Source organism: Drosophila santomea, unplaced genomic scaffold, assembly GCF_016746245.2.
Source record: "Drosophila santomea strain STO CAGO 1482 unplaced genomic scaffold, Prin_Dsan_1.1 Segkk35_quiver_pilon_scaf, whole genome shotgun sequence".
Lineage (NCBI taxonomy): Eukaryota > Metazoa > Arthropoda > Insecta > Diptera > Drosophilidae > Drosophila > Drosophila santomea.
In genome coordinates this window covers 933-24656 of record NW_025318968.1, presented here as the reverse complement: position 1 = coordinate 24656, position 23724 = coordinate 933, and the positions used below count along the sequence as shown (strand labels likewise).

The following is a 23724-nucleotide window of genomic DNA, read 5'->3' as shown; positions in this document are numbered from 1 at the left end:
CCGTACTTATCCCTTGGCTCGATACTCGACGTCGTTCTGAAAGGCGACAAAATAGAGAGAATCGAGCTGTGGAGCAGGTTCAAAATACTTCTGGCCATAGGGAAAGGCGCTTGGATCCTGCTCTTCGCGCGGTTGAGCAAGCAGCCGATACCCGGCGCCGTTCTGAAAGGCGGCGAATCATCGAAAATCGAGCTGCTGAGCAAGCAGCCGATACTCGATGTCGTTCTGAAAGGCGACAAAATAGAGAGAATCGAGCTGTGGAGCAGGTTGAAAATACTGCTGGGCACAGGGAAAAGCCCTTGGATCCTGCTCTTCGCGCAACTGAGCAAGCAGCCGATACTCGACGTCGTTTTGAAAGGCGACAAAATAGCGAGAATCGAGCTGTGGAGCAGGTTCAAAATACGTCTGGCCATAGGGAAAGGCGCTTGGATCCTGCTCTTCGAGCAATTGAACAAGCAACCGATACCCGGCGGCGTTCTTTAAGACGGCGAATCAGCGAGAATCGAGCTGCTGAGCAAGCAGCCGATATCCGACGTCGTTCTGTAAGGCGACAAAATAGCGAGAATCGAGCTGTGGAGCAGGTTCACAATACTGCTGGCCATAGGGAAAGGCACTTGGATCCTGCTCTTCGCGCAATTGAACAAGCAGCCGATACTCGACATCGTTCTGAAAGGCGACAAAATAGCGAGATTAGGGCTATGGAGCAGGAACAAAACCCTGCCTATTAGAAAGAGGGCGTGATAGGGCTAACAGAGCTAGGGCTAGGGCCGGTAGGGATCGCAGGGTAGTCGAGCAGGCGAGAAATACTCTTGTTCGACGAAGCGCACGATTAGCTGCTCGACAAGCAACGATCGATGCAATTAAAAATAAAAGTCAAAGAGTTAGTCAGTATAGAAGCCTTAAGGCTAATAGAAAAGCATAAAATCTTCGGAATGCCCTTCGAAGTCAGAAGATTAGAGTTGATATAGCTCAGGAAAATAGGACTATAAGAATCAGACCTATTGAAATAGAAACTCACATAGGTACAATAATAGGTACAATAGGCATGTTAAGCTTGGCCCAGATCAGATTTGCTTTTGTTGCAAGGGACTGTGGTTTCCCAAGCAAATATCCAAGCTTTCTAGGTCTTATTTGGAAGAACATTGCGAGTTAAGGGAAGAGATATACCAAAATGCAAGACATCAGTTTTTCAAAACTTGTCACAGCAACATTAAAGCCGGCCGAGAGATTTCCCAGAAATTCAAAACTCTTTGAGGGGCCTAACTCTCTTGGAAGAACGACTGATTTCACCCCGCCTTCTATAGGGTGTTTTTTTTAGAGGTATAGAACTTTAAATTGCAATAAAACAACGATGGATTATTCGATTGACATGAATTTTATTGACATGAAAGATAATCTTGTGGCATTACATTTTAAATATGATTTCTGGCATATGACCGCCACGGCTGGCTCGGATGTAGTCCAATCTGGACGTCCAATTTGCAATGACTTTTTCCAACATATTTGGCTATATCGGCAATAACACGGCGAATGTTGTCTTCCAAATGGTTTAGCGTTTGTGGCTTATCCGCATAGACCAATGACTTTACATAGCCCCACAAAAAGTAGTCTAGCGGTGTTAAATCACAAGATCTTGGAGGCTTATGAAAAATCGGGAACAACAGCAATCTCGTTTTGGGCCCATTCGACGAATCTACGACACCCGTTATTTATGATTATAAAGTCAATAGGTCATGAGCGTCAAGGTGCTATTAAAGGAGCAGTTGTTAATGTCCCTATTCCAGTAAGCAATATCGTGACGTGTCTTCTACAAGCTTTCAATAAGGCAGAGGTAATTCAGCTCCACCTCAAACGAAGAATGGAATACGGACATGATTTCATGGCAGAAACCATACGGCCTGCCGAAATTGCTGACGCTATTAGGTATTTAGTTAATACGGAGCTTTATAGAAAGCATAATGTGTCAGATAACGAGCATTGGATCTATGACATCCGAAACTTTTCGATTCATAGCATCTCAAGCTGATATAGCCTTTGTAGAGGGACAACTAGCCATCCAGCAGGACGATGAAAAATCGGAGGCGCGTAATTCTGATCAGAATACAGAAGCCGAAGAACTAAATCCTGGGGGACAAGAAACTTTGCTCGAGAATAAACAGACACATAATGTAGGAATGACGAGAATTACAATAGCTCCAGTTGAGGGCGAAAAATAGATCATCTTCAGAAAGCTACACAACCATAGTTAGATGCGAACTTAGAAATGTAGACGTGGTCAGAACGTGATAAGAAGTTGGAATTAATAAAAATTCGAAATAATATTTAAACTTGCTTACGTAAGCGGAGCACCAGTGCCATCACAGCTGCTAACGTACTTAATGAAGATTTTATGGGCAACCTTATTTGTCATGATGAGGGATATAGGATCCTTAGGGATATTCGCACGTCTCCTCCTCACTGGGAAGAGGAGAAGAAAGATACAGGGAAGTTTTAAAACTTATGAAAAAGCCTGCCCCAAAAGTGGATTTAAGCAATGAAGAGTCTATGTGTAGTGTAAAAGCCTCCATTGATCAGTTTGTAACTGTGGATGTTACAAGCCCAGATTTGGCTCCGTATATTGAATACCAAAACATAAGCACGGGCATTCGAGTCTTAAAAAAGTGCGGGGAAAATCTATTTGTCGTTTCGGTTTTCCATACGCTCCAATGCCCCGGACGGAAATATTAAATCCACTTCCCGAAGCAACTCAAAATTCTTTTCATCACGAAAACTTTAAAAAAAATTCGAGATTTTCTACTTCGCAGTCATGGTGATGACATGATTAGCCATTTAAGCATATTTGAAAATTAGCTTTCTCACAACCATGTGAGCCTCAGTTACGACGACTACAATTATGCTATCAGGTCTAGTATAAAAAAACGACAGATTTTTCTGAAGAGAACATTTGCAGAAATTCAAGTTAATGCTTATAAAAAACACATTATTTCTATGCAAAGGGCATATATGGATATCCAGTTAATTTTGGACCCTTTTGCTTGCTGTAGCTACATTATAAATTATATTAACAAATCCCATCGGGGTATTTCAAAGATAATGCGAGAAGCAGCTAATGACATATGCCTCAGAATTCAGACATATTTCTAAAAGGATTGATGGATAGATACGAACAAAGACCAGATTTCCATGAAGGCCTGTGTTTAGCCGATTTTTCAGCAAGTTATGAGTTTTCTAAAAGCCGTAGAAGTACTCGTCAGAGGGCAAATAGTGACGATGACACTGAAGAAGGCAAAGACGTTTTAGGAGATGTATATTATTAGGGAAAGAAATAAGGTATTACTAGATATAGGCCATTTAATATTAATACAGATAGATTGATTTAAAGAAATTGCGAGGAATTTTACAATGAAAATTAGGAGGCTATTAAAGCCAACTTTGAAAAGTATAATGCCATAGATAGTTTAGAAGACGCGCTTAGAAGGGCCATGGAAACAGATAATAGAGAAGAAAATGAAGAAAAGGAGGCCGAACCTAATAAGAAGTTTAGGGCATTAGCGATTCCTGAAATATCTTCTTAAATTAATGTTTTAAACTTAAACAACAATTTGTTAGATGTTGATATTGACAGCAATATCTTGGTAATAAAGCTTCCGCCACTTATATCCCCTTTAAACTTAGGAAATTTAGTTAGATCTCTAAATTTGGAAACTTTCCTTACACATGACTTGCATAATGCAAGAACAAATCGAACCTTTTATGAGTTCGTAGGTGGCGGAGCAGGTGTCAGCAAAAGTAGACTAATATCAACCTTAATTCAGTCCCTATCCTAGGAGTATAATGGTAGAGTAGGGTGCGACCCAACTTTTGTAAAAATTTTACTGTGTGTTCCCACAGCAAAGTTGCTTTCGGAATCGGAGGATCCACTTATCATTCCATGTTCTCCCTCCCTGTAAATCATGCTGGATTTACGATTTATTGATCTTAAAATTCTTATAATAGACGAAATTTCTATGGTCGGTGCAACAATGTTTTCTCATTTGGACTCTCGCCTAAAGCAAATTTTTCCTAATGTTGAAACTCCTTTCGGAGGTATTTCGGTTATCGTGTTCGGCGATCTTAGGCAATTGCGCCCCTTATGTGATCGCTGGATTTTTCAGGCCCCGTCGCATGAACCATACAGTGCTCTAATTGGATCGTATCTGTGGAGTCCTTTTAGGTTTTTTGAACACACAAAGATAATGCGACAGCGAGATGACCAGCGAGATGAAATTGCATTTAATAAAATGGCATCCGGCTAAATGATGTCTGATGATAAAAGCTTGCTTAGATCTAGAATTTCCGATGAAACTCAAATTCCAAATGACTAAACTCACCTTTTTACAAGTAATCAGGACACAGATCGGTACAATATGGAGAAGCTTAGCTCGTTTCCCACTGCACAATTTCTCTCAGAAGCTATAGACTCAGTTAAGTCCGCTCAAATAAGTTAAGAGCAGAGGAACAGATGTTTGGAACAAGATAGATCCCTAAAAACATCTGAGACACAAGGATTGTATACCGCTCTGACTTTCAAGACCACTGCCAAAAATATGATGACGGTCAATGTAGATATATCAGATGGTCTCGTAAACGGGGCCACTGGTGTTCTTGGGGAAATAGGCTTCAGTACGTCCAACACTCCAGATCTTCTTTGGATACAATTTTCAGATGAAAGCGTAGGAGTAAATGCGCGTTCCAAGCGCAGACATTGTGAGGAGGCTTCATGGACGCCGATTTCGAAAATTATAAAAAGTTTTCAAATTGATTCAAATCAGGCAACTACAATTGACCGAAAGCAGTTTCCAGTGGAAACTAGTAATAGTAATAGCAATTACTATTCTTAAAAGTCAAGGAGCTACGTACAGTAAAGTGGTCGTTCACACTAACTCCACCATGCAGAGAGCTGAGCTGTATGTAGCCTGTAGTAGAGCCACAACTGCGGCAGGTCTCTTCATTGTTGGACCTTTTGTCCCCCCAAGATCCGCTCAGGATTCAGCTTCAGAAGCAGAGCTCCGAGAATTGCGTTCCACTAAGCTACTTAATACCCATTTCGATTGTTTAATCAGTAGTCCGAACCTTCATATTTTTTTCCATAATACGGAAAGTTTACACTGCCACTTTAGCGATTTTTGTTCAGATCGTCTAATGCTTAGGTCTTCTCTTTTGTGCTTCATTGAAGCATCAACATACTCAAATGAGATACATAAAATATCTGGCTTTACCACAGCAGTGAAATTAGATTGCCAGTCAGTAGCACGCGGAACCCGACCAAAAAGAGGCATTCTCCTTATACCCTTATAACAGGCAGAAGGAAGCGTTTCCGACCATATAAAGTATATATATTCTTGATCAGGATCAATAGCCGAGACGATCTGGCCATGTCCGTCAGTCCGTCCGTCTGTCCGTCCGTCCGCCTGTCCGTCTGTCTGTCCGTCTGTCCGTCCGTATGGACGTCGAGATCTCAGGAACTACAAAAGCTAGAAAGTAGATTAAGCATACTGACTGCAGAGACATAAACGCAGTGCAAGTTTGTCGATTAATGTTGCCACGCCCACTTTAACGCCCACAAACCGCCCAAAACTGCCACGCCCACACTTTTGAAAATGTTTTGATATTTTTTAATTTTTGTATTGTACGGTCAGTAGTTGTCTCTCATTTATGCGTTGCCTCCGGATATAAATGACCATTATAATTATGAAAATCGCTGTCAACGCTAGAGCCGAGTGTCCGCTTGCCGTGTTGAAAATCAAGTCATCAATGTGTACTTTGTTATTTTTCAGAGTCTGGATGCGCGTTTGAAGATTTTGCAGTTCATTAGTATTGTTGACAATCAAGTGCTTCAGCGGGACCACGTTCCATGTCTCCTTGTCATCTATAATTCGTAAACTGGGGAAGATAGACATTCAGACGCTGTTGAAATTACTTTTTGAGGAGTAATTATTGTTGTATCCCCTAATATTGCTGTGCATCCTGCAAGTAGTTGTATAATGCCTTGATTGGGCAGTCTTATAACTTGATGCTGTTCGTTGCATCCGAAATAGTCTAAATAGTCTAACGGTTGGATCCACTTATCTCTTTGATGAACGAATTGCCTTGGAATTCCATCATTTCGCATAAGTGTGCTTTGCTTGGTTTCAATGGTGATATTTCGCAAGAGTTATCATCCGCCTTTTTCCATGCCCAATTTCTTTCGCAAAGCCATGTTGTCGAATCCTCTTGTCGGCATTGGTTAAATTCCATTTCAGACATAAGGTGATATGCGTTTATGTCTGTATTGAACGCAAAAAATTTAGAATTCAATTTCTGAATAAGCTTTGTACCGTTTGTCCACAGTGGTATTGGGATTACTTCCAAAAGATCCGTTTCCTGATTGTTGTATATCGGCAATTTTGCTTCAATGAATAGGACATTATCCTTCAACATAGCTTGTGCCTTCATCAGTTTATAGATCAGTGGTAATTGTATAACTGAATTTCCACCCGGTAGCATTTGTTTTCGTCCTAATTTTTGCTTAACTTTTTCGAGCTCCTCCAGCATTTTGTTAGGCGCAATTAGTGTAGGATGAATTCTTCCTTCACTAATGTCCGTTATCATTGAGATCGCTGTTACCATAAAGTGCTCCTTCATGGTTTCTGTAATAATATTGACTTGTTGGGTCAGTTTTCCCAAATTCCGGTTTGCTTCTATCGTAGTTGCTCTTACTAATTCTCCCGTGGCATTGATGACCGAGATCTGATTGTCAACATATTCCATTAGATGTTTTTCGTTTTTTATGATCGTTTGCATTTTTTCCTGTATTCTATTTGCATTTCCGATATCAACGAACAGTATAAACCTTTTCTTTCGGTTGGTACGGTGCCGTAGTATTTGGTCTTTTTCTTTTATGTTGTCAATTTTTGTCCGTATTGTCGTGCCGAAGAAATCGCAGTAGTCCTAAAAGTCTCCCATTTTTTCGCACACCGAGCGGGATTTTTCCAGGAAGTCCTCTGATTGTTTTATGACATCAAAATAGGGTTGCATGTCATAATAAAACAATAATTGCCAACTGGATGTAGCGACTTCAATGTTATGTTCACCATAACTGCAGCTTTTGCGTCGATGTCGAAAATTTTCCCAAGTTCTTTGGGAATTTCTTCCGAATTTTCTGTCGCAGTTGTAGCTTGTGTAAGCATATGGCAACCTTGCCTGTCAAGTACGGTGGCAACCCGGGAGAACAGATGGCCACGCTAATGTATGTTCGCTCAGTCGTCGTCGAAGAGCAAGCCGTCGCGCAGCGTCTGTACGCGTGATCATATTTAATTCATTTAATATTTCATATATCTAATTTCATTTAATAAACTTATATTAGCTCAATCTCATTGCCTCACCACTCCTAAAGCCATTCCTCCTTACACTTGCAACATCAATAAACAGCATAGCACAGTAGCTATGCTTCCAGTGCCATTCCTTTTGCCTTTTGGAACTCGCTGCCTAAGCTTCTTGTCCTTGCGTAGCTTCATTGACTCCGTTATAGATGGCGTTGCAGCTCCAGCTGATTTTGCTTCGCTAACAGGAAGTTGACAGATCTTGTTTGGCGATCTTTTTACTTCCCAATCGCTTGTTTTAACCGTGACTACCCGGATTTTATCATTTTGTCCTTTAGTCGTACTAATGATTCTTCCCATTGGCCATCTTGCAGGGTGAGTGTTCTCATGTTTTATAAGAACCAGCTGTCCCTCCTTCAGATTTGGCTTTACCTGGCGCCATTTGGTTCGCTGTGCAATGACACCAGATACTACTCTTTCCATTTCTTCCAAAAATCACGAATAAGGTTCCATCTATCCAAAGAGCTGATTGTCTTACTTTCTTCAAAATGTTCAGGAGCTCCAATTAGAGGTCTTCCCACCAGAAAATGACCCGGCGTTAATATGTCCTCACCATCGTTTTCGCTCCTTACAGTGACTAATGGGCGGGAGTTTAGCACTGCTTCGATTTGACATAGCAGCGATGCAAATTCTTCATATGTAAAGCTGTTTTCACCAATAACTCGTTTAAGGTGATGCTTCACTGATTTTACACCGGCTTCCAATAAACCTCCCATGTGGGGGCTTCCCGGGGGATAAAGTGCCACTTGCGCCATTTAATTAGAATATCGAATATATCCTTTTGAATCTTAGGACCAGCTATAATAACGTCATTTAGGCTTAGTACATTTGTCGTCTTTGCGGATGCATCAAAAACTACTCGTAGCTTCGTAGTTAAGCTTCCAGGCCTGATGATTGCTTGATGGGGTAAATAGTATTTACCTTGACCCGTTGTCTTTACAGATTCCATATGTCAGATCTTAACGTATTCTTTCATGAATTCGTTGTATTCAGCCCAGTTCTTTGGGTTTCTTTGAAAATTCTTTTCCATTTGCATAAGCCTTGACATTGCCTGTTTGCGAGAATCCCCCAGCTTTGCCTCTTGGTGGAATGGAATTGAAACCACAAATCTGGCTTCCTCGTTGATGACAGTTGTTTCTTGGAATTTTCTTTCGCATTCTGCATTGTCTGTAATCGTCTCATCGGCTTCATCTTCCAATTCCCAAAAGCGTTCTAGGTCCTTTAGATTTGTTGTTGTAGTGGCACTTATAATTTTTTGCTTTGCTGCTCGAGTTATATTTTCGGACACAATCCATCCAAATCTGGTTTTTTGTTCCAAGATTCCATTCACGGTTTTTATTTTCTCCATCATAATCAAGGGAAATAGATCCACACCTATCACCAAGTCAATTCTGCTTGGCTCGTTGAATCGTGGATCTGCTAGCCTGTAGCCCTTCCACTCGTTGTTGATATCAATATTTTTGCTGGGAAGGGCTCTATGGAGTGTTGGTAAAACCAATGCTTCCGTTGATGTTTTGAAGCTGCTTGGAATTTTTGGTTTGATCGTCAGGTGGACGCTATTTTTTGATAATTGAGTAGTCTGGGAGATACCTTCGACCTCTATTGTACTCCTTACTCTGGAATCCTAATATAGTGCTCAGTTCAGAGTCCATTAGATCTCCAATGAGCGTTAATATGTCCTCACCATCGTTTTCGCTCCTTACAGTGACTAATGGGCGGGAGTTTAGCACTGCTTCGATTTGACATAGCAGCGATGCAAATTCTTCATATGTAAAGCTGTTTTCACCAATAACTCGTTTAAGGTGATGCTTCACTGATTTTACACCGGCTTCCAATAAACCTCCCATGTGGGGGCTTCCCGGGGATAAAGTGCCACTTGCGCCATTTAATTAGAATATCGAATATATCCTTTTGAATCTTAGGACCAGCTATAATAACGTCATTTAGGCTTAGTACATTTGTCGTCTTTGCGGATGCATCAAAAACTACTCGTAGCTTCGTAGTTAAGCTTCCAGGCCTGATGATTGCTTGATGGGGTAAATAGTATTTACCTTGACCCGTTGTCTTTACAGATTCCATATGTCAGATCTTAACGTATTCTTTCATGAATTCGTTGTATTCAGCCCAGTTCTTTGGGTTTCTTTGAAAATTCTTTTCCATTTGCATAAGCCTTGACATTGCCTGTTTGCGAGAATCCCCAGCTTTGCCTCTTGGTGGAATGGAATTGAAACCACAATCTGGCTTCCTCGTTGATGACAGTTTTTCTTGGAATTTTCTTTCGCATTCTGCATTGTCTGTAATCGTCTCATCGGCTTCATCTTCCAATTCCCAAAAGCGTTCTAGGTCCTTTAGATTTGTTGTTGTAGTGGCACTTATAATTTTTTGCTTTGCTGCTCGAGTTATATTTTCGGACACAATCCATCCAAATCTGGTTTTTTGTTCCAAGATTCCATTCACGGTTTTTATTTTCTCCATCATAATCAAGGGAAATAGATCCACACCTATCACCAAGTCAATTCTGCTTGGCTCGTTGAATCGTGGATCTGCTAGCCTGTAGCCCTTCCACTCGTTGTTGATATCAATATTTTTGCTGGGAAGGGCTCTATGGAGTGTTGGTAAAACCAATGCTTCCGTTGATGTTTTGAAGCTGCTTGGAATTTTTGGTTTGATCGTCAGGTGGACGCTATTTTTTGATAATTGAGTAGTCTGGGAGATACCTTCGACCTCTATTGTACTCCTTACTCTGGGAATCCTTAATATTAGTGCTGCTTCCTCTGAAATCAGCGTCTTCTGGGATCTACCGTCAATAAGCGCCCTCAACTCGTTGTAACCTCCAGCTTTGTTTTTCACTAAAACAACAGCTGTAGCCAATAGTGTGTCTTGGCCTTGCTTGAGGCTATTGCTGTTGATACTGCGTTTTGTGTCTTCATGTAATTTCCTTTCTGCAGTCGATAGCATTATGCTTTCCAAAGCATCCAAAGCATGCTGTTCTTTTGAACGAATTCTTTTCTTTTTTCGATAGATTGTGCTCTGAATTTGAGACACTTTATCATATCGTGGCCATCCTTAGAACAAAAGGCACACGATCTAACTTGCACTTTTCTTGTAGCAAGCTGAGCGGTATTTTTGCTAATGGCATTTACTGAGTTGTATTTTTGCTCAATAAACTCCAGTACATCTTGTAAGGACTGTATAGCTCTTGCCTTTTTTACATGCTGTTCATACAGCTGCAAGGCTTCTGGCGAAAATTTCCGCAGCTGAATTTCTGTCAGCAGAGCTTTCTTTTTTTCCTTTTTGCTTTTATGATCTGAATATGATCTCGATCGCAATATCCAAAAACTCCCATAAATTTTTCTCATCATGGGGCAGCAAGCACTCCAGTGCCATTAATTTGTTGAAGTGTTGGGAGAATATTTTTCTGCTATACTCATAGCGTTTGCTGATAAGCTCTCACGCTGCTGCATAGCTAGCGGCTGATCCCGTTATCATATTGCTAATCACCATTTGAGCTTCTCTTTTTAAGCAGGCTCTTAAATATCCGAGCTTCCTTGTGTTGCTGAGATCCTTCCTGCTGTCTATTAGCTCAGAGAACAGCTCGTAAAATGTTGGCCATTCCTTCGCATTTCCATTGAACGTTGGAAGGTCTGCCTCATCTTGATCAAAGGCAGTTCTGTCATACTTATTTTCAAGCAGTTTCAGTGTGTCCGTCACGTTGGACCGTCACTTTGGACCAATCATTGCCAGCTGCTTGACTAGTTCAATCTCACTCGAACTATCTAGGGTTCCGTAGATTAGGCTCATCTGTTGCCTCACCGGTCCGCTCTTCTATCCACCAGTTGAACCAGATTATCAACTGGACTGGAGCTCCGAGCTGATACGGTATCAGATAATATTGATAAGCTTGGTATATTTATCTTTTCAAGTGTTTCTACCTTTAATTGTGACTCCTTGTAGGCCTTGATAGCATCCATAGTTTTAATAAATATTTTATCATTAAAATATTGATGATCGCCAACTCCCCATTTTACCAGCGCATTGTTGTTAGTAGTAAATCGGACTACCAATGCTTCTATTGCTGGTATAGATGCCTTTTCCTTGATGGTTGGCAGTATTTTCTTCTGCAGCTCTCCTTGGTCTTGCATCAATTTCACAGATCTTTCCGACAACATCTTGGGAAAACAATCACTGTGACTTTTTTGTGCTTTCTGCTTGTATTCTTTGGCGTGATCCGTTGGAGGATTTTTTGATTGGTCGCCCAGTTGACCTAGCTGTGCCTCGACTCACAGCATATTGATCAGCCAAGGAAAAGCAAGAACACAATGTTTCACCTTATAAACCTAGTACATTAAGGCGTGGTATTTTATTCTGTGTTTCTTACCACTAGTAGGGAAACAACAGAATCACTCGAATAACCTTGCTCTTTTTACTTTGAAGCGCTGGTTTTTTCTTCTGTGATTCTTACCACTGTTGGGGGAAAACAACAGAATTTCTCGAAGGACCAAAATGTTCACACCATAAACTAGTGCGTACACTTAATGAGTTCAATTCGGGTGTTTGAATCTAACTGACTCGCTACTGCGAGGGCATCGCCTTTTATTCATTCTTATCATCTAATTATATAATGCAGTGCTTGTAAGACGCTGCAGTCTGCGTTTGTAAGTGCAGCTGAGTTAAATCTATAAATCTTAAATCTATGTTTGTGGCCTATGACCGCGCTAATTACCTCCCGCGTGGTCATATCTCTTGACACCTCGGCAATAAGCCGCTGCAATCGTACTTATCTGTAGTTGCCACTTATGCTGTCCCGTGACATGTTTATTGCAGCCCATAAATAGAACATATTTATAGTTTGTCTACTTATCATGTGTAAACGCATGTTTAGACAGTAATTGTTTAGTGTTAGGAGATTTTAACTTGTGCCTTTACTCCATCTTTGGCTGCTGCAAAAAGATTTTTGATTTTTTAGTAGATCTGAAAGATTTTAGTTTTTTTCTAAATTTGGATTCTTCTACAACCAATAGCAATACGCATATTGATTGGGCGTTTTCAAATATTTTCGATAATCGGGCCACTGCGCGCATATTTGAGACCACCTATAGTTACAACAGTGGTATATTAGTTAGCATTAGGGAGGCAGAGTAGGTAGTTTAGTTATTTAATTAAATATAAACTAAATAGGTATATATTTTTTTAGTTATTAGATGTATTTATTATTAAATTTAAAAAAAAATAAGAAAAACCGCAAAAAAATAAAACCTAAAAAAATAATTCATAGTTCTTTAAAGGTCTGATAATTTAATTTAATTAAAAAATTTATAAAAACAAAAAAAATAATTAATATTTTTAAATAAGTTTGATTATTTAAATTAAATTAAAAATTCATTTTTAATTATTTTATTTAATAATAACAATATCTATGCCTCCGTGGGCTCCGGACAAACAAAATTTTTGGGGAACATGGAGTTTTATAAATTTTTAAACGAAGTTTAAACGACCCCGTTGTAACTCAACGGCCTCCACGGTGTTCCCTGGGTACCGATTTCAAAATTTTAATCGGAAGCTAATTCGAGCGGCGAAAAGTTACGTACATATATGAAGGCATATTTATTGATTCTTAAATTTAGCAACTGAGTAACGGGTATCTAACAGTCGGGGAACTCGACTCTAGCGTTCTCTCTTGTTTTGTATACTGCCGGGATAATCAAGTTTTTGGGCGCCAGATGTAACGAACTGATTTTTGTTGGTCGGCTCGCTACGGAATACGAGCGGCTAGCTCAGAAGATTCGTGTGATCGTCCCTCCAAATTTATATTAAAACGAGATCACTCGGTTACCAGTAACAATACATCGCAGTTCTCGTTTCTTTACTATTTATTCTTGCATAGATTTATAATGTGACTTGATTATCCGGACGTCTCTGCTCTCCCGTCGTAGAACTGGACCCTAGCCTGGTACTGCCGCGGCCACACATGGTTGGTGGTGAGAAGAAAGGCTATGGGCTTAGGGAAGCGTCACCGTTCTCAGACCAGGGTGAACAAATGCTGGGCTCTCAATCCGTACGCCTCGCTAGCCTCCCTTGCTCTGTCCCGGCCGTTCCCGCCAGACCCCTGTTCAGTTCCTACCTACGCTCCGCGCAATCGCCCGGTTTACGCCGCAGGCAATCGCAGGTTCACGTACGTAGTCTCCGGCACAGTCGACCGGGTCTTCACCACATTTCCTGCCGCCTCTTTGGGTCCCCGTTCGGTTTGGCCCCGCCTGTTGAACTTCCGGACTACCCGTGCTTCGTCGTATTGGACCTTAGCTTCCTGTGTCTCAATTCGAAGACTTTCCTTGTCCCGACCGTCTTGACGTAGCGATCTTGTTCCTTGCTGACTATCACGGCTGTAGCTCCCTTGTTGACTTCGTTGCTTTATGCTGTTGACTCGTTGTCGTTGTTCTCTTTGACTGTCCAGCTTCCCGCGTTCGGCCTGTTTATATAGACCTTTAACGGATAATCCCTTCCATTCCAAAGTCCAGCTTGTACCATTATTTTCCTTACCCTGGCACGTCGACGCCTACCGTTGGCTTGCCGTCCTGCTCCAGATCGTGCTGTCTACCTCTCGCTCTCCATGTTCTCTCCTTCCAGCCTTCCGTTTCTCCAAACTTTCTTTCAACCGGTTCAGTTTCTCCAAACTCTCTCTCTACAGGTTCAGAGTCTCCAAACTCTTTTTCTATCGGTTCAGTTTCTCCAAACTCTCTTTCTCCTCGGTGTCGCACTGCCGTTACTACGCGTTGACTTGTTGCGTTACTGGCAAAGGCAAGCCCTCATCATGCAATCCTCATTTGCATTTGTGCGGAGTTCTAACTCCTCACATATTTCACTTTGTTAACATACCCACATTCCGACCCGCGTTAAAGGCCTTCACGACGATAGGGATAAAGAGCTGTTTGCATGAGTTCAGGGGGCTAGCTTAAAATGAATGATTTGTTATTTAGTTTCATTTCCCTAACTTATGACGGCTTGTTTTCTTGTTTTTGTTTTTATCATCTGGTTTCTTCTTCTTCGCTTTGCCTTTGCGTTCTGCGACTATATATGTATGTATATATAATTGTTTACATTTTGGTGGCAGAAGAGAAAAGAATATGCTCGGGAAAATTAGCTTTTACATTATTAAAACCAAACCAATAAGACCATATAGGCTTTAATAAAAATAAGAGAGAACGTGGGTGTGGAAGTTTTGGGCGGCTTGTGGGCGTTAGAGTGGGCGTGGCAACATTAATCGACAAACTTGCGCTGTGTCTATGTCTCTGGAGTCTGTATGCTTAATCTCCACTTTCTAGCTTTAATAGTTCCTGAGATCTCGACGGACAGACGGACATGGCCAGATCGACTCGGCATAAAACTCTAGGCCGATACCATCTAATTAAGCTCGGATTTTTAGGCTTTCAAAGATTTTATTTAAATACTACGATTCCAGTGAAACACTTCCCATTGTCGAATTGCTACTTATACTCCCGAATCTGATTTCCCATTTTTGGTGTAACTCTTCCTCACAGCTGAAACATTTCTGGGCGTGGCAACGTTATAAAAACATCGTATATCAAAAATCACTAGAATCTAAACATTAATCTCAATCATATTTTTAGTTGTTATAGTTCCGTGATCATTGCGTTGTTTGTACGAACAGAATGGACGAATGGACATAGCGTTTGTCCTGATCAAAATATATACACTTTTAATGTTCGGAAAGGCTTCCTTCTGTGTACCCTACCCTCTACGAGTACATGGTATAATTATTAATCCAAGCTTTTTAGCCTTTATAGATCCTGAAATTTTGACTTTCATACAGGCGTCAGTTAATTTACTCGGTTTGTGATCCTGATCAAGAATATACATTCATATATATATATACATATGCCTGTTAAATAACTATCAAGTAATTTCGTATATTCTACGAGTAAATGATTGTTTGTTGTTTGCTGTTTCTTGCCACACCCACTCTAACGCCCACAAACCGCCTAAAACTGCCACACCCACACTTTTGGAAAATGTTTTCTTTTTATTCAGTTTTATATTTGTCTTCCAAATTTCCATTTAATGATGACAAGAGTCATCAGAGTCGGGGAATTCGACTATAGCGTTTTCTCTTCTTTAAGTTTTAAATTTTAAGTCATACCAGTCATATAAATTAATACATTAAACAAAATTGTTTTTTCTTTTCGCTAGATAACAACTGAAGAAGAAAATCCAAACATCAGTATAGCTTATCAAATTGTGGACGAAACTAGTTTTACTAAGGATCCTGAAATCATTCAAGAAAATACATGTGCACAAAACGGAGATTCAGAAAATCCCCAAAACACTATGGAAGTGGAATCTCTAAGTCACTACTTACTTTCTATTGTGTACATGCCGTTGTCATTAAGAATTATTTGCGTGACAAATCTTTTTTGCTGGATGGCGCATGTCTGTTATTCGCTATACTTTACGGATTTTGTGGGCGAGTCTGTTTTTAATGGAGATCCCAAGGCAACTTTAGGATCTCGACCCCAGAAACGTTATGAAGAAGGAGTACGTTTTGGATGCTGGGGCATGGCCATGTACTCCTTATCGTGCTCCTTTTACTCACTTATAATAGAAAATCTAATTCAGCGATTTAGGTGAGTGTTTAAAATACTTAAAATATTTTCATGATTTTATTAGATTTGATTCTTTGCAAAAAGGGCCAAAACAGTTTACGTTGGAGGACTCCTTTTCTATTGCATTGGAATGGCTTTAATGGCCTTAACTAGAGCCAAACTAAGTGTAATAGTATTCAGTTGGACAGCGGGAATAATGTATTCTACACTATTCACAATGCCTTATCTTCTTGTTGCTCACTATCATAATGTTTCTACGGTAAGTATTTCAAAAAAATTGACCCCATTTGATTAGATTTAGCAGTCCTAGCAATATATATAAATAAATTCTTAAGTGAACGAAAATCAAATAAAAAAAACAAGTACGAATCAACTTTCTAGACGGACAGCCGGACGGACGGACATCTCCAGATCGATTCGGCTATTGATCCTGATCAAGAATATATATACTTTATATGGTCGGAAACGCTTCCTTCTGTATGCTACACACTTTTCAACATATTAAGTATACCCTTTTACTCTACGAGTAACGCGTATAAAAAAAATTAACAGATGTGTGGGCGGCATTATCGTTTAAAACAAATTCTCTATATTCAAAGTATTTTTAATCTGCATGCCCAATCTTAAGCTAAAAAGGTTTAAAGTTCTCGAGATAGACGGACAGGGCTAGATCGACTCTGCTAGTATCGAGAATAAACATATATGTATACTAACGGGTGTTTTTTTTAGAGGTATAGAACTTTAAGTTGGCATTACTGTTCAAGATGGCGACCGATTTAACAGCTGTCAAGTGATTTATTCTCAGTTTGGTTTGGCAATTCGTCATGCGTGCTTACAAAATCCAACTCGTGCAAGAATTGAAACCAAACGATCATCAAGCAAGGCGTAGATTCGTCGAATGGGCCCAAAACGAGATTGCTGTTGTTCCCGATTTTTCATAAGCCTCCAAGATCTTGTGATTTAACACCGCTAGACTACTTTTTGTGGGGCTATGTAAAGTCATTGGTCTATGCGGATAAGCCACAAACGCTAAACCATTTGGAAGACAACATTCGCCGTGTTATTGCCGATATACGGCCAAATATGTTGGAAAAAGTCATTGCAAATTGGACGTCCAGATTGGACTACATCCGAGCCAGCCGTGGCGGTCATATGCCAGAAATCATATTTAAAATGTAATGCCACAAGATTATCTTTCAATCCATCGTTGTTTTATTGCAATTTAAAGTTCTATACCTCTAAAAAAAACACCCTATATATACAGTCGGTAAAGTTTTCTTTGAATAATAATTTTATTTGTATAATATTAAATACATAATTGGTCAGTTATCTCAACTATAAAAAAATCAAGTGGCGCGCCTTAAGATACCCGTTACTCAGTTATGGGATGATGAAAATTAATGGATTAAGCAGGTTTAGTGAAGAGACTGCGTTACAGAGGTTAAATTACTAGCTAAAATATATTCAAGAAAAATTAAGTTAACTTTTAATAGATTTCTAATAGTCTGATTCGAAAATATTAATGTTGCATATTATAAAAACACCTGAACATCAATAGGTAGTCGCTTTCGTAATGTCCTAGTGCGCTTTGTGAACTTCCTTCCACAGTAATATAAAGTAAAATCCTATTTTGTCGAAATAGGTGTAGCCAATAATTCATCTTATGACTAGAATATACCTAATATAACAGCACAATAATAATAGTTGCAAGATAGATTTAGATTTTAAGATAACGATGTTTTATCGTTTCTATCTTAAATACATCTAGTGGTGTAATTAACGGTTTTGAGTCAATTTCCGAGGTAAAATAATTTTTACTTAGTATAACGTTTTCATCTGTAACTCTGCATTGTTTTACTGTAACACTTTTGTTTCCATTTATTTTAAAATTTTGGTTACGTTTTACGTTGTTATTATGCAAATATTTTATGTGATTATGTCATTATATTAAGATTATGATATTCAAATGCTGACGGAATCTGGATTGGTTAACTTGACAAAGAAGATTTGTCGTTAAATTGGACAATAAAAATTTGTGTTGCCCCTCCTTTATTATTATTATTATATATTGCCCATTTACTTGTCATTATATTATTATAAAATTGTTGTTAAAAAATTATTAAAAAATATTTTAGTAAATTTATTGGTGATCAACTTTTTAAGCCTATACAATATTACAAGATACTATTATCGGATTTTATCTTAGATCGTTCTCCATCCGATCTCAAAACAGACTGCTCTTTGGATTCTCAATCCTTATCCAATCAACCTCGGCCAGAAGGTTTTCTTTTGAAACTTCTTGAACTTTCAATTATGTTTAGAATAAAAGCTTGATGCCTAAATTATTTATCTGCGTTGTGAAATTCAATTATGCTGACCGATGCAGTTTGATTGAAGCGCAATAAGTTGACCATCGGTTGGTCTCCAAGCCGAAGCTGTGTTTCTCAGAGTTTGATTATTTATCTTAGCGATTAGCTAAGCGCTGACAAAGGCAATGACAAAAGCAAAGACAAAGGAAATGCCTCCTAGATTGAAATTTAAAATTTGTTTATAAAATGGGATAGAGTGCTATGTTTACGGTGTTGGATAACTCGCATGCATGGTGTACAAAAACAAGAGTGAAAATATTACAGAGCGAACAGCATAACGAAATCGTCAAATGAACTTAAAGCAGAAGGTGTATGAAAACGAGTGAGAATATTACAGAGCGAACGCAACGACAAAGATGCAGGCGAGAGAAGAAGAGAGCGCGATGTAGCGAACTACGAGTATAACTTCCCCGAGCAGATGGTAAATTGCAGTTGAGCGATCAAGCACGCGCTGGTTCCGGCTACCAATTCTCGGTAGAGTAAAGGGGGGGGGGGATATTTGACATCGCGACTACTTGCTCGTCTCGTATCACACTCTTATTTATTTCGCGTGCTTTGGAATTGATCTCCACAAAAAAAACTAAAGGACTATCGGACGACAGGACTAAGGACAGACAAGGACATAGCACACTTGTACGACAGCAGCTGTTAAGCTGTCGACGCCTACCCTACCTTGACCACCACTAACCATTTGACATAACCGGTGATCCCTACAAGTATGCTATATTTTATACGACATACACCTTCCGTCGACGCATGGCACCCATAGAGAGATTTACTCGGATTTAAACATTATAAAATTTAATTTTTAACATAGAATAAGCTTAAAAACTGACAATGTTATAACTGGAACAGGTTTAGACAACATATCCTAACTGATTACCCTAACTTACAAATTTTAAACATCTAGATTTAAATTTTTAAAAGACTTTTTGGACTGCGGCGTTCATGTAGATATTATCGCAACAGATATGTATGTAAAAATGTAAAGTTTTTTGTTTGCTTAAAAATAAGGAATCTTTACGCTCGGCAGGGCATTAAGAATAGGGGAAGTAGGTTATATAGGGATGTGCATTTTAATTTTTAAATTTTTTGTTTTTATTCTTTTAAGATTTTAGAAAAAGCGAAGATTGGGGCAAGGGTAAAATTCAAACATGAGCAATTTATATTTCCATTTTTAAATTTCCTTTTTTTTTTGAATTTATTATTGGTAAATAGTGGACTTGGAAACAAGTAGCGCCGCAGTAGCTAATTATTTGATTTTTCTTCCGGCAGCTGCTTTCTCATTTAAATAAAACATTTATATTACTCACTCTTTATATAACATATAACATTTATATTACTTTATATTACTCGCTTCAAGTGGTTGCCTGTGAAAGAGAAATCAGCTTACACCGCCTTTTAATCCTAAGAGAGCTATTTCTTTTCGATCTGCTCTTTTGAGCCGCTCTCCTACTGCGGTCCTCTTTCTTCTCTTTTTACTTCCTTCTTGTGCTCACGCCAGTTTAGGCGGGCTTTCGCCTATGTGGGAAGAGGAAGGAATATGGGATAAAAAAAGAAGGAAAGAAAAGAAAGGAATTGCCCTAAATGAATACTATTTCTCTTACAACATAACTTAAATTAATTTCCTAACATAAGGCGGAATTTATTTTTTCTATCGGAATAACTTATGCTGATCTGCTTGTCTGGTTGCCGATCTGCTTAATAAGCAGTCGGTCAGGTGTAAAGCGGTGTAAGGTAAAATGGGTATAGATGTAGATAATATAACGATGTTGAATTCAATTAAATAAAGTTTTGCGCTTAACGGTGGCGCTGCTGACTGATGCACTCCAGAAATAGACCTCCTGGTCGGCAATTTATGCTTCCCTCACTGGTCTCACTGGCCTCAATGGTTATTTTCTTGAAATATAATATTTTCCTAGGTGCCACCTGTAATTTTATGCCCTTAACAAAAAAATTCTGAACCACAACACACGCACAAAACTTACCCTCTAGGGGTTGGCACTAAAGTTAATCGAAATATAAATTTTCCGATTCACTGGGTTTTGGTTGAATTGGTTGGATTATTGAATTTCTCTTTTTTTTTTTTGTTTTTTTTTTGAGAGATCACTATATTTTATTTTTGGACAGACCGGACGCACTTTCTCGCTCGCTGGTTTAAACTCAATTAATGCCCAGTGGCTACCGCTTCGGGTCGGGACCCCGAGTCTGAACTCCAAAAATGCAGTTGGAGAAATGTTCTACATGACAGCCTAATTAACATTTTTCCCGACCTTAAGAACGACCCAATAAAGTGCCTACTTTTAGGCCGAGATCAACGACAAGCTACCTTACAGCGATCTGCAGCTGATCCGCATAGAAAAAGCTGAGGTGCCGTCGACTTATTGTTTTCTCCAATGTTGACAACAACTGGACATAAGTTTAGGTGCTGCAGGCGGCTGCGAGACCCGACACTTACTATTGAGTCATTTGTATATAAACAGTGCCCGGTTTAGCCAGCAATGAGGACCGGGAAGCGGCCTCTGGCGTCTAATGCCCGACAGATCTGCCCACCTTGGGTGACCTTGGTGACCTGTCCTCTTGTGTCCAACGATAACACTTCACTGTGGGGTGATGGGGTGATGATCAGCGCGTCGGGCCTTACTCTCGGTGGTCTCTTCTTGCGTGGCCTGTGGCATTTTGCCCTCGACGATGGCTTGTAGCGAAGTTGGTTGGGCGCTGGGTCCAATCTGTATAATAATCTGTAATCTTCTAGGCTTATGCTTCTTAGTCAGAAGGTCGTACAGGATGATTCCCATTTCATCGATTTACAGCTGTGGGCTCTTGATCCGTTTTGCCGGTTATACTCTGTTAGGAGGGGGAAATCTGCTCCAATTGGGGGTGCCGTCGCTTGGGTTCTGGGGAGGGGTCCGTTGGACCTCGGACCCATTGCTGAACGCCATAAGCTCGTCTTCCAAAGTGCGCGCGCTTGTTGCATTGCCGACGACCAAGTGAGACGGCTGCGGGGCGGGTTTTGGGGAATGATAGAAAGGCCTCCAGAATCCGGTCCCTAACCTCCACCGAGAGTGGATTTCCACATGTGTGGCTGACACCTGAAGTTATTATGTTTTGATCAGACATTCCAGCTAGTTTGTACATTTTATACCTTCTGCCAGGTGTGCGAACTTATACCTTCCGCTAGGTGTGGGTTATGCTGCCGGCCGAAACGGCTCAGTCGCAAACCATTCCGCCGGCCCTGTTGGCTCAGAAGCGAGATAGGCGCGGGACACATAGCCGCCCACTTTGGTCCAGACGCTCTGTGGACGACTCCGTGGACGCTGTTTGACTTTTTACAACAATATTCTGCTTCAACTACTTAATTGTGATGCAATCTCTGAGTTTCCATGGGCTGTTGACAAGCATTCCCATCGGCAGCACAGATAAGTATGCTAAGTTTGATGGCCTGATCGGTTGTCGATTTACGTAGCAGGTAGCTTTCGACAGTTTACGAGTACATTATGTATTGTCGCCTTTCTGTATGAGGATTTTCCGAAGAGGCTTTCCCTTTATATTACGTGTCGATTTCCAGAGGTTGAAGCCGTATCAACCAGAAGATTTTTTAGATAATCTTCAGCAAGACAATAATCACGTTCCTCTGCTTCAAAACGTGTAATCTACGCCTATTGCTGAAGGATGTGAGGCTTGTAAAGGATTGTTTGCGCAGCAATGGTGTGATCAGAGTAAACATGTCCGTCTATCAGTATGAACGTCGAGATCTCAGGAACTATAAAAGCTAGAAAGTGGAGATTATGCATGCAGAGTCCAGAGACATAAACACAGCACAAGTTTGTTGGCCCATGTTACCACGCATACTCTTAACGCCCACAACCCCAACCAAATGTTTTGATATTTTTTTTCATAGTTTTATATATTTATAAATTTCTATCGATCTGCAGAAAAACTTTTTGACATTCGCCAGAACTTTATTGTTGATAATAAAGTGGATTGCTTTATTTTAGTTAGATTATTTAAGAGATTTATTAAGCTTGAAGAATTTAATTAGTTTATTAAAATATTTATAGAACTTGGTGGCAAGAAATTAGTTAATTTCGGAACGACAACGAAAAATGCGTTTGCTCGTGTTGAATTCAATTTCACGACTTCTTCTCTATTTAACATGTGTGTTCTTAGGCCTAGCTTAACAGAGGTTGGCGAAGACGGGTCGAATTCGCAAAGAGCGAGAGAGAACTTTATTATGCTCCCGCCTTCGCCCTAAACTAACTTACACTAGACTTAACAATAAACAACAAACAATAAAAACGACCGACAATATGAGTTCCGCCAACACCGGCCCCGTTGAACGCCTCCACGGCTTCAACAAATCGGCAGCGGCGCCAGCTTGTGGATCGCCCTGCGGAAGATGGCTCCATCACTCCTCCTAAGGTCGACGACTCTGACCTTGCCGTCCTCTCCTGCGTGCGTCGCGACGATCCTTCCCAGGAGCCACTGTTAAGGCAGCAGGTTGTCCTCTGCCACGACGACGAGTTGGCCCTCCTCGACGTTGGCCTTCTCCTCGTGCCACTTGCCCCGAACCTGAAGGCCCAGGACATATTCCCGGGACCATCGCCGCCAGAACGTTTGCCTGACTGACGAGACAAGCCGCCATCGCCGCAAGCAACTGAGACCCGCCTGGTCCGGGGTCCGGAGTGCTGGTGCTGCGATAAGCGGCCCGCCTGTCAGCAGGTGCCCGGTAGTTAGCGCCTCTCCGTCGCTTGGGTCCTGGCTGAGCGCTCCGACGGGACGCGAGTTCATCGTGGCCTCGATCCCGACGAGGACTGTTGCCAGCTCTTCGGCGTTTAGGAGTGCGCTGCCCACCGCTCGTAGGAGTAGGTGCTTTTCAGTTTTCACACCTGCCTCCCATAGTCTGCCCATGTGCGGAGCCCGAGGGGGTGTGAACGCAAATTCGCATCCGCTTTTTGATGCGAACTCGCGAATTGCATCCGCCTGCTCCTCGATCCGATCGCGAAGAGCCAGGAAGTGGCGACTCGCTCCGACGAAGTTCGTCGCGTTGTCGCAATGCATAGATAGGGCCACAAAAATCAACGCCACATATCTGCGGGTAGATTTCCCATAATTTGTGTCATCAGTCGAGGCTTGCATTTGAAGCAGCGCACACATGATCGAACTGTCTGACTGCAGAGTTCCTGAGCGTTTACGGTCCAAATACGCTGTCGTAGGATGCTCACAAGTGCTCGAGGGCCGACATGAAAATTGGAATGGTGCAAATGCCGGACGTAGCTCTGCACAAACTGCGAGCGTTTCGTCAACAGCAAGGGAAACTTGGCATCATATGATATA

The 23724-nt window shown here is 40.7% G+C and overlaps 2 protein-coding genes across 2 annotated transcripts; one reads left to right on the top strand and one right to left on the bottom strand.

Moving 5' to 3' along the window:
• Positions 1-1958: 1958 nt before the first annotated feature.
• On the top strand, positions 1959-22448 carry LOC120457546 (proton-associated sugar transporter A-like). The gene is made up of 4 exons (XM_039645088.2): positions 1959-2168; positions 15606-16039; positions 16103-16277; positions 22419-22448. The coding sequence occupies exons 1-4, from the start codon at positions 1959-1961 to the stop codon at positions 22446-22448; spliced, it is 849 nt and encodes a 282-aa protein (XP_039501022.2).
• Positions 22449-22875: 427 nt separating this feature from the next.
• LOC122756586 lies at positions 22876-23448 on the bottom strand. The gene has a single exon (XM_044006679.1). It carries the CDS (start codon positions 23446-23448, stop codon positions 22876-22878), a length of 573 nt encoding a protein of 190 aa, XP_043862614.1.
• Positions 23449-23724: the final 276 nt, after the last annotated feature.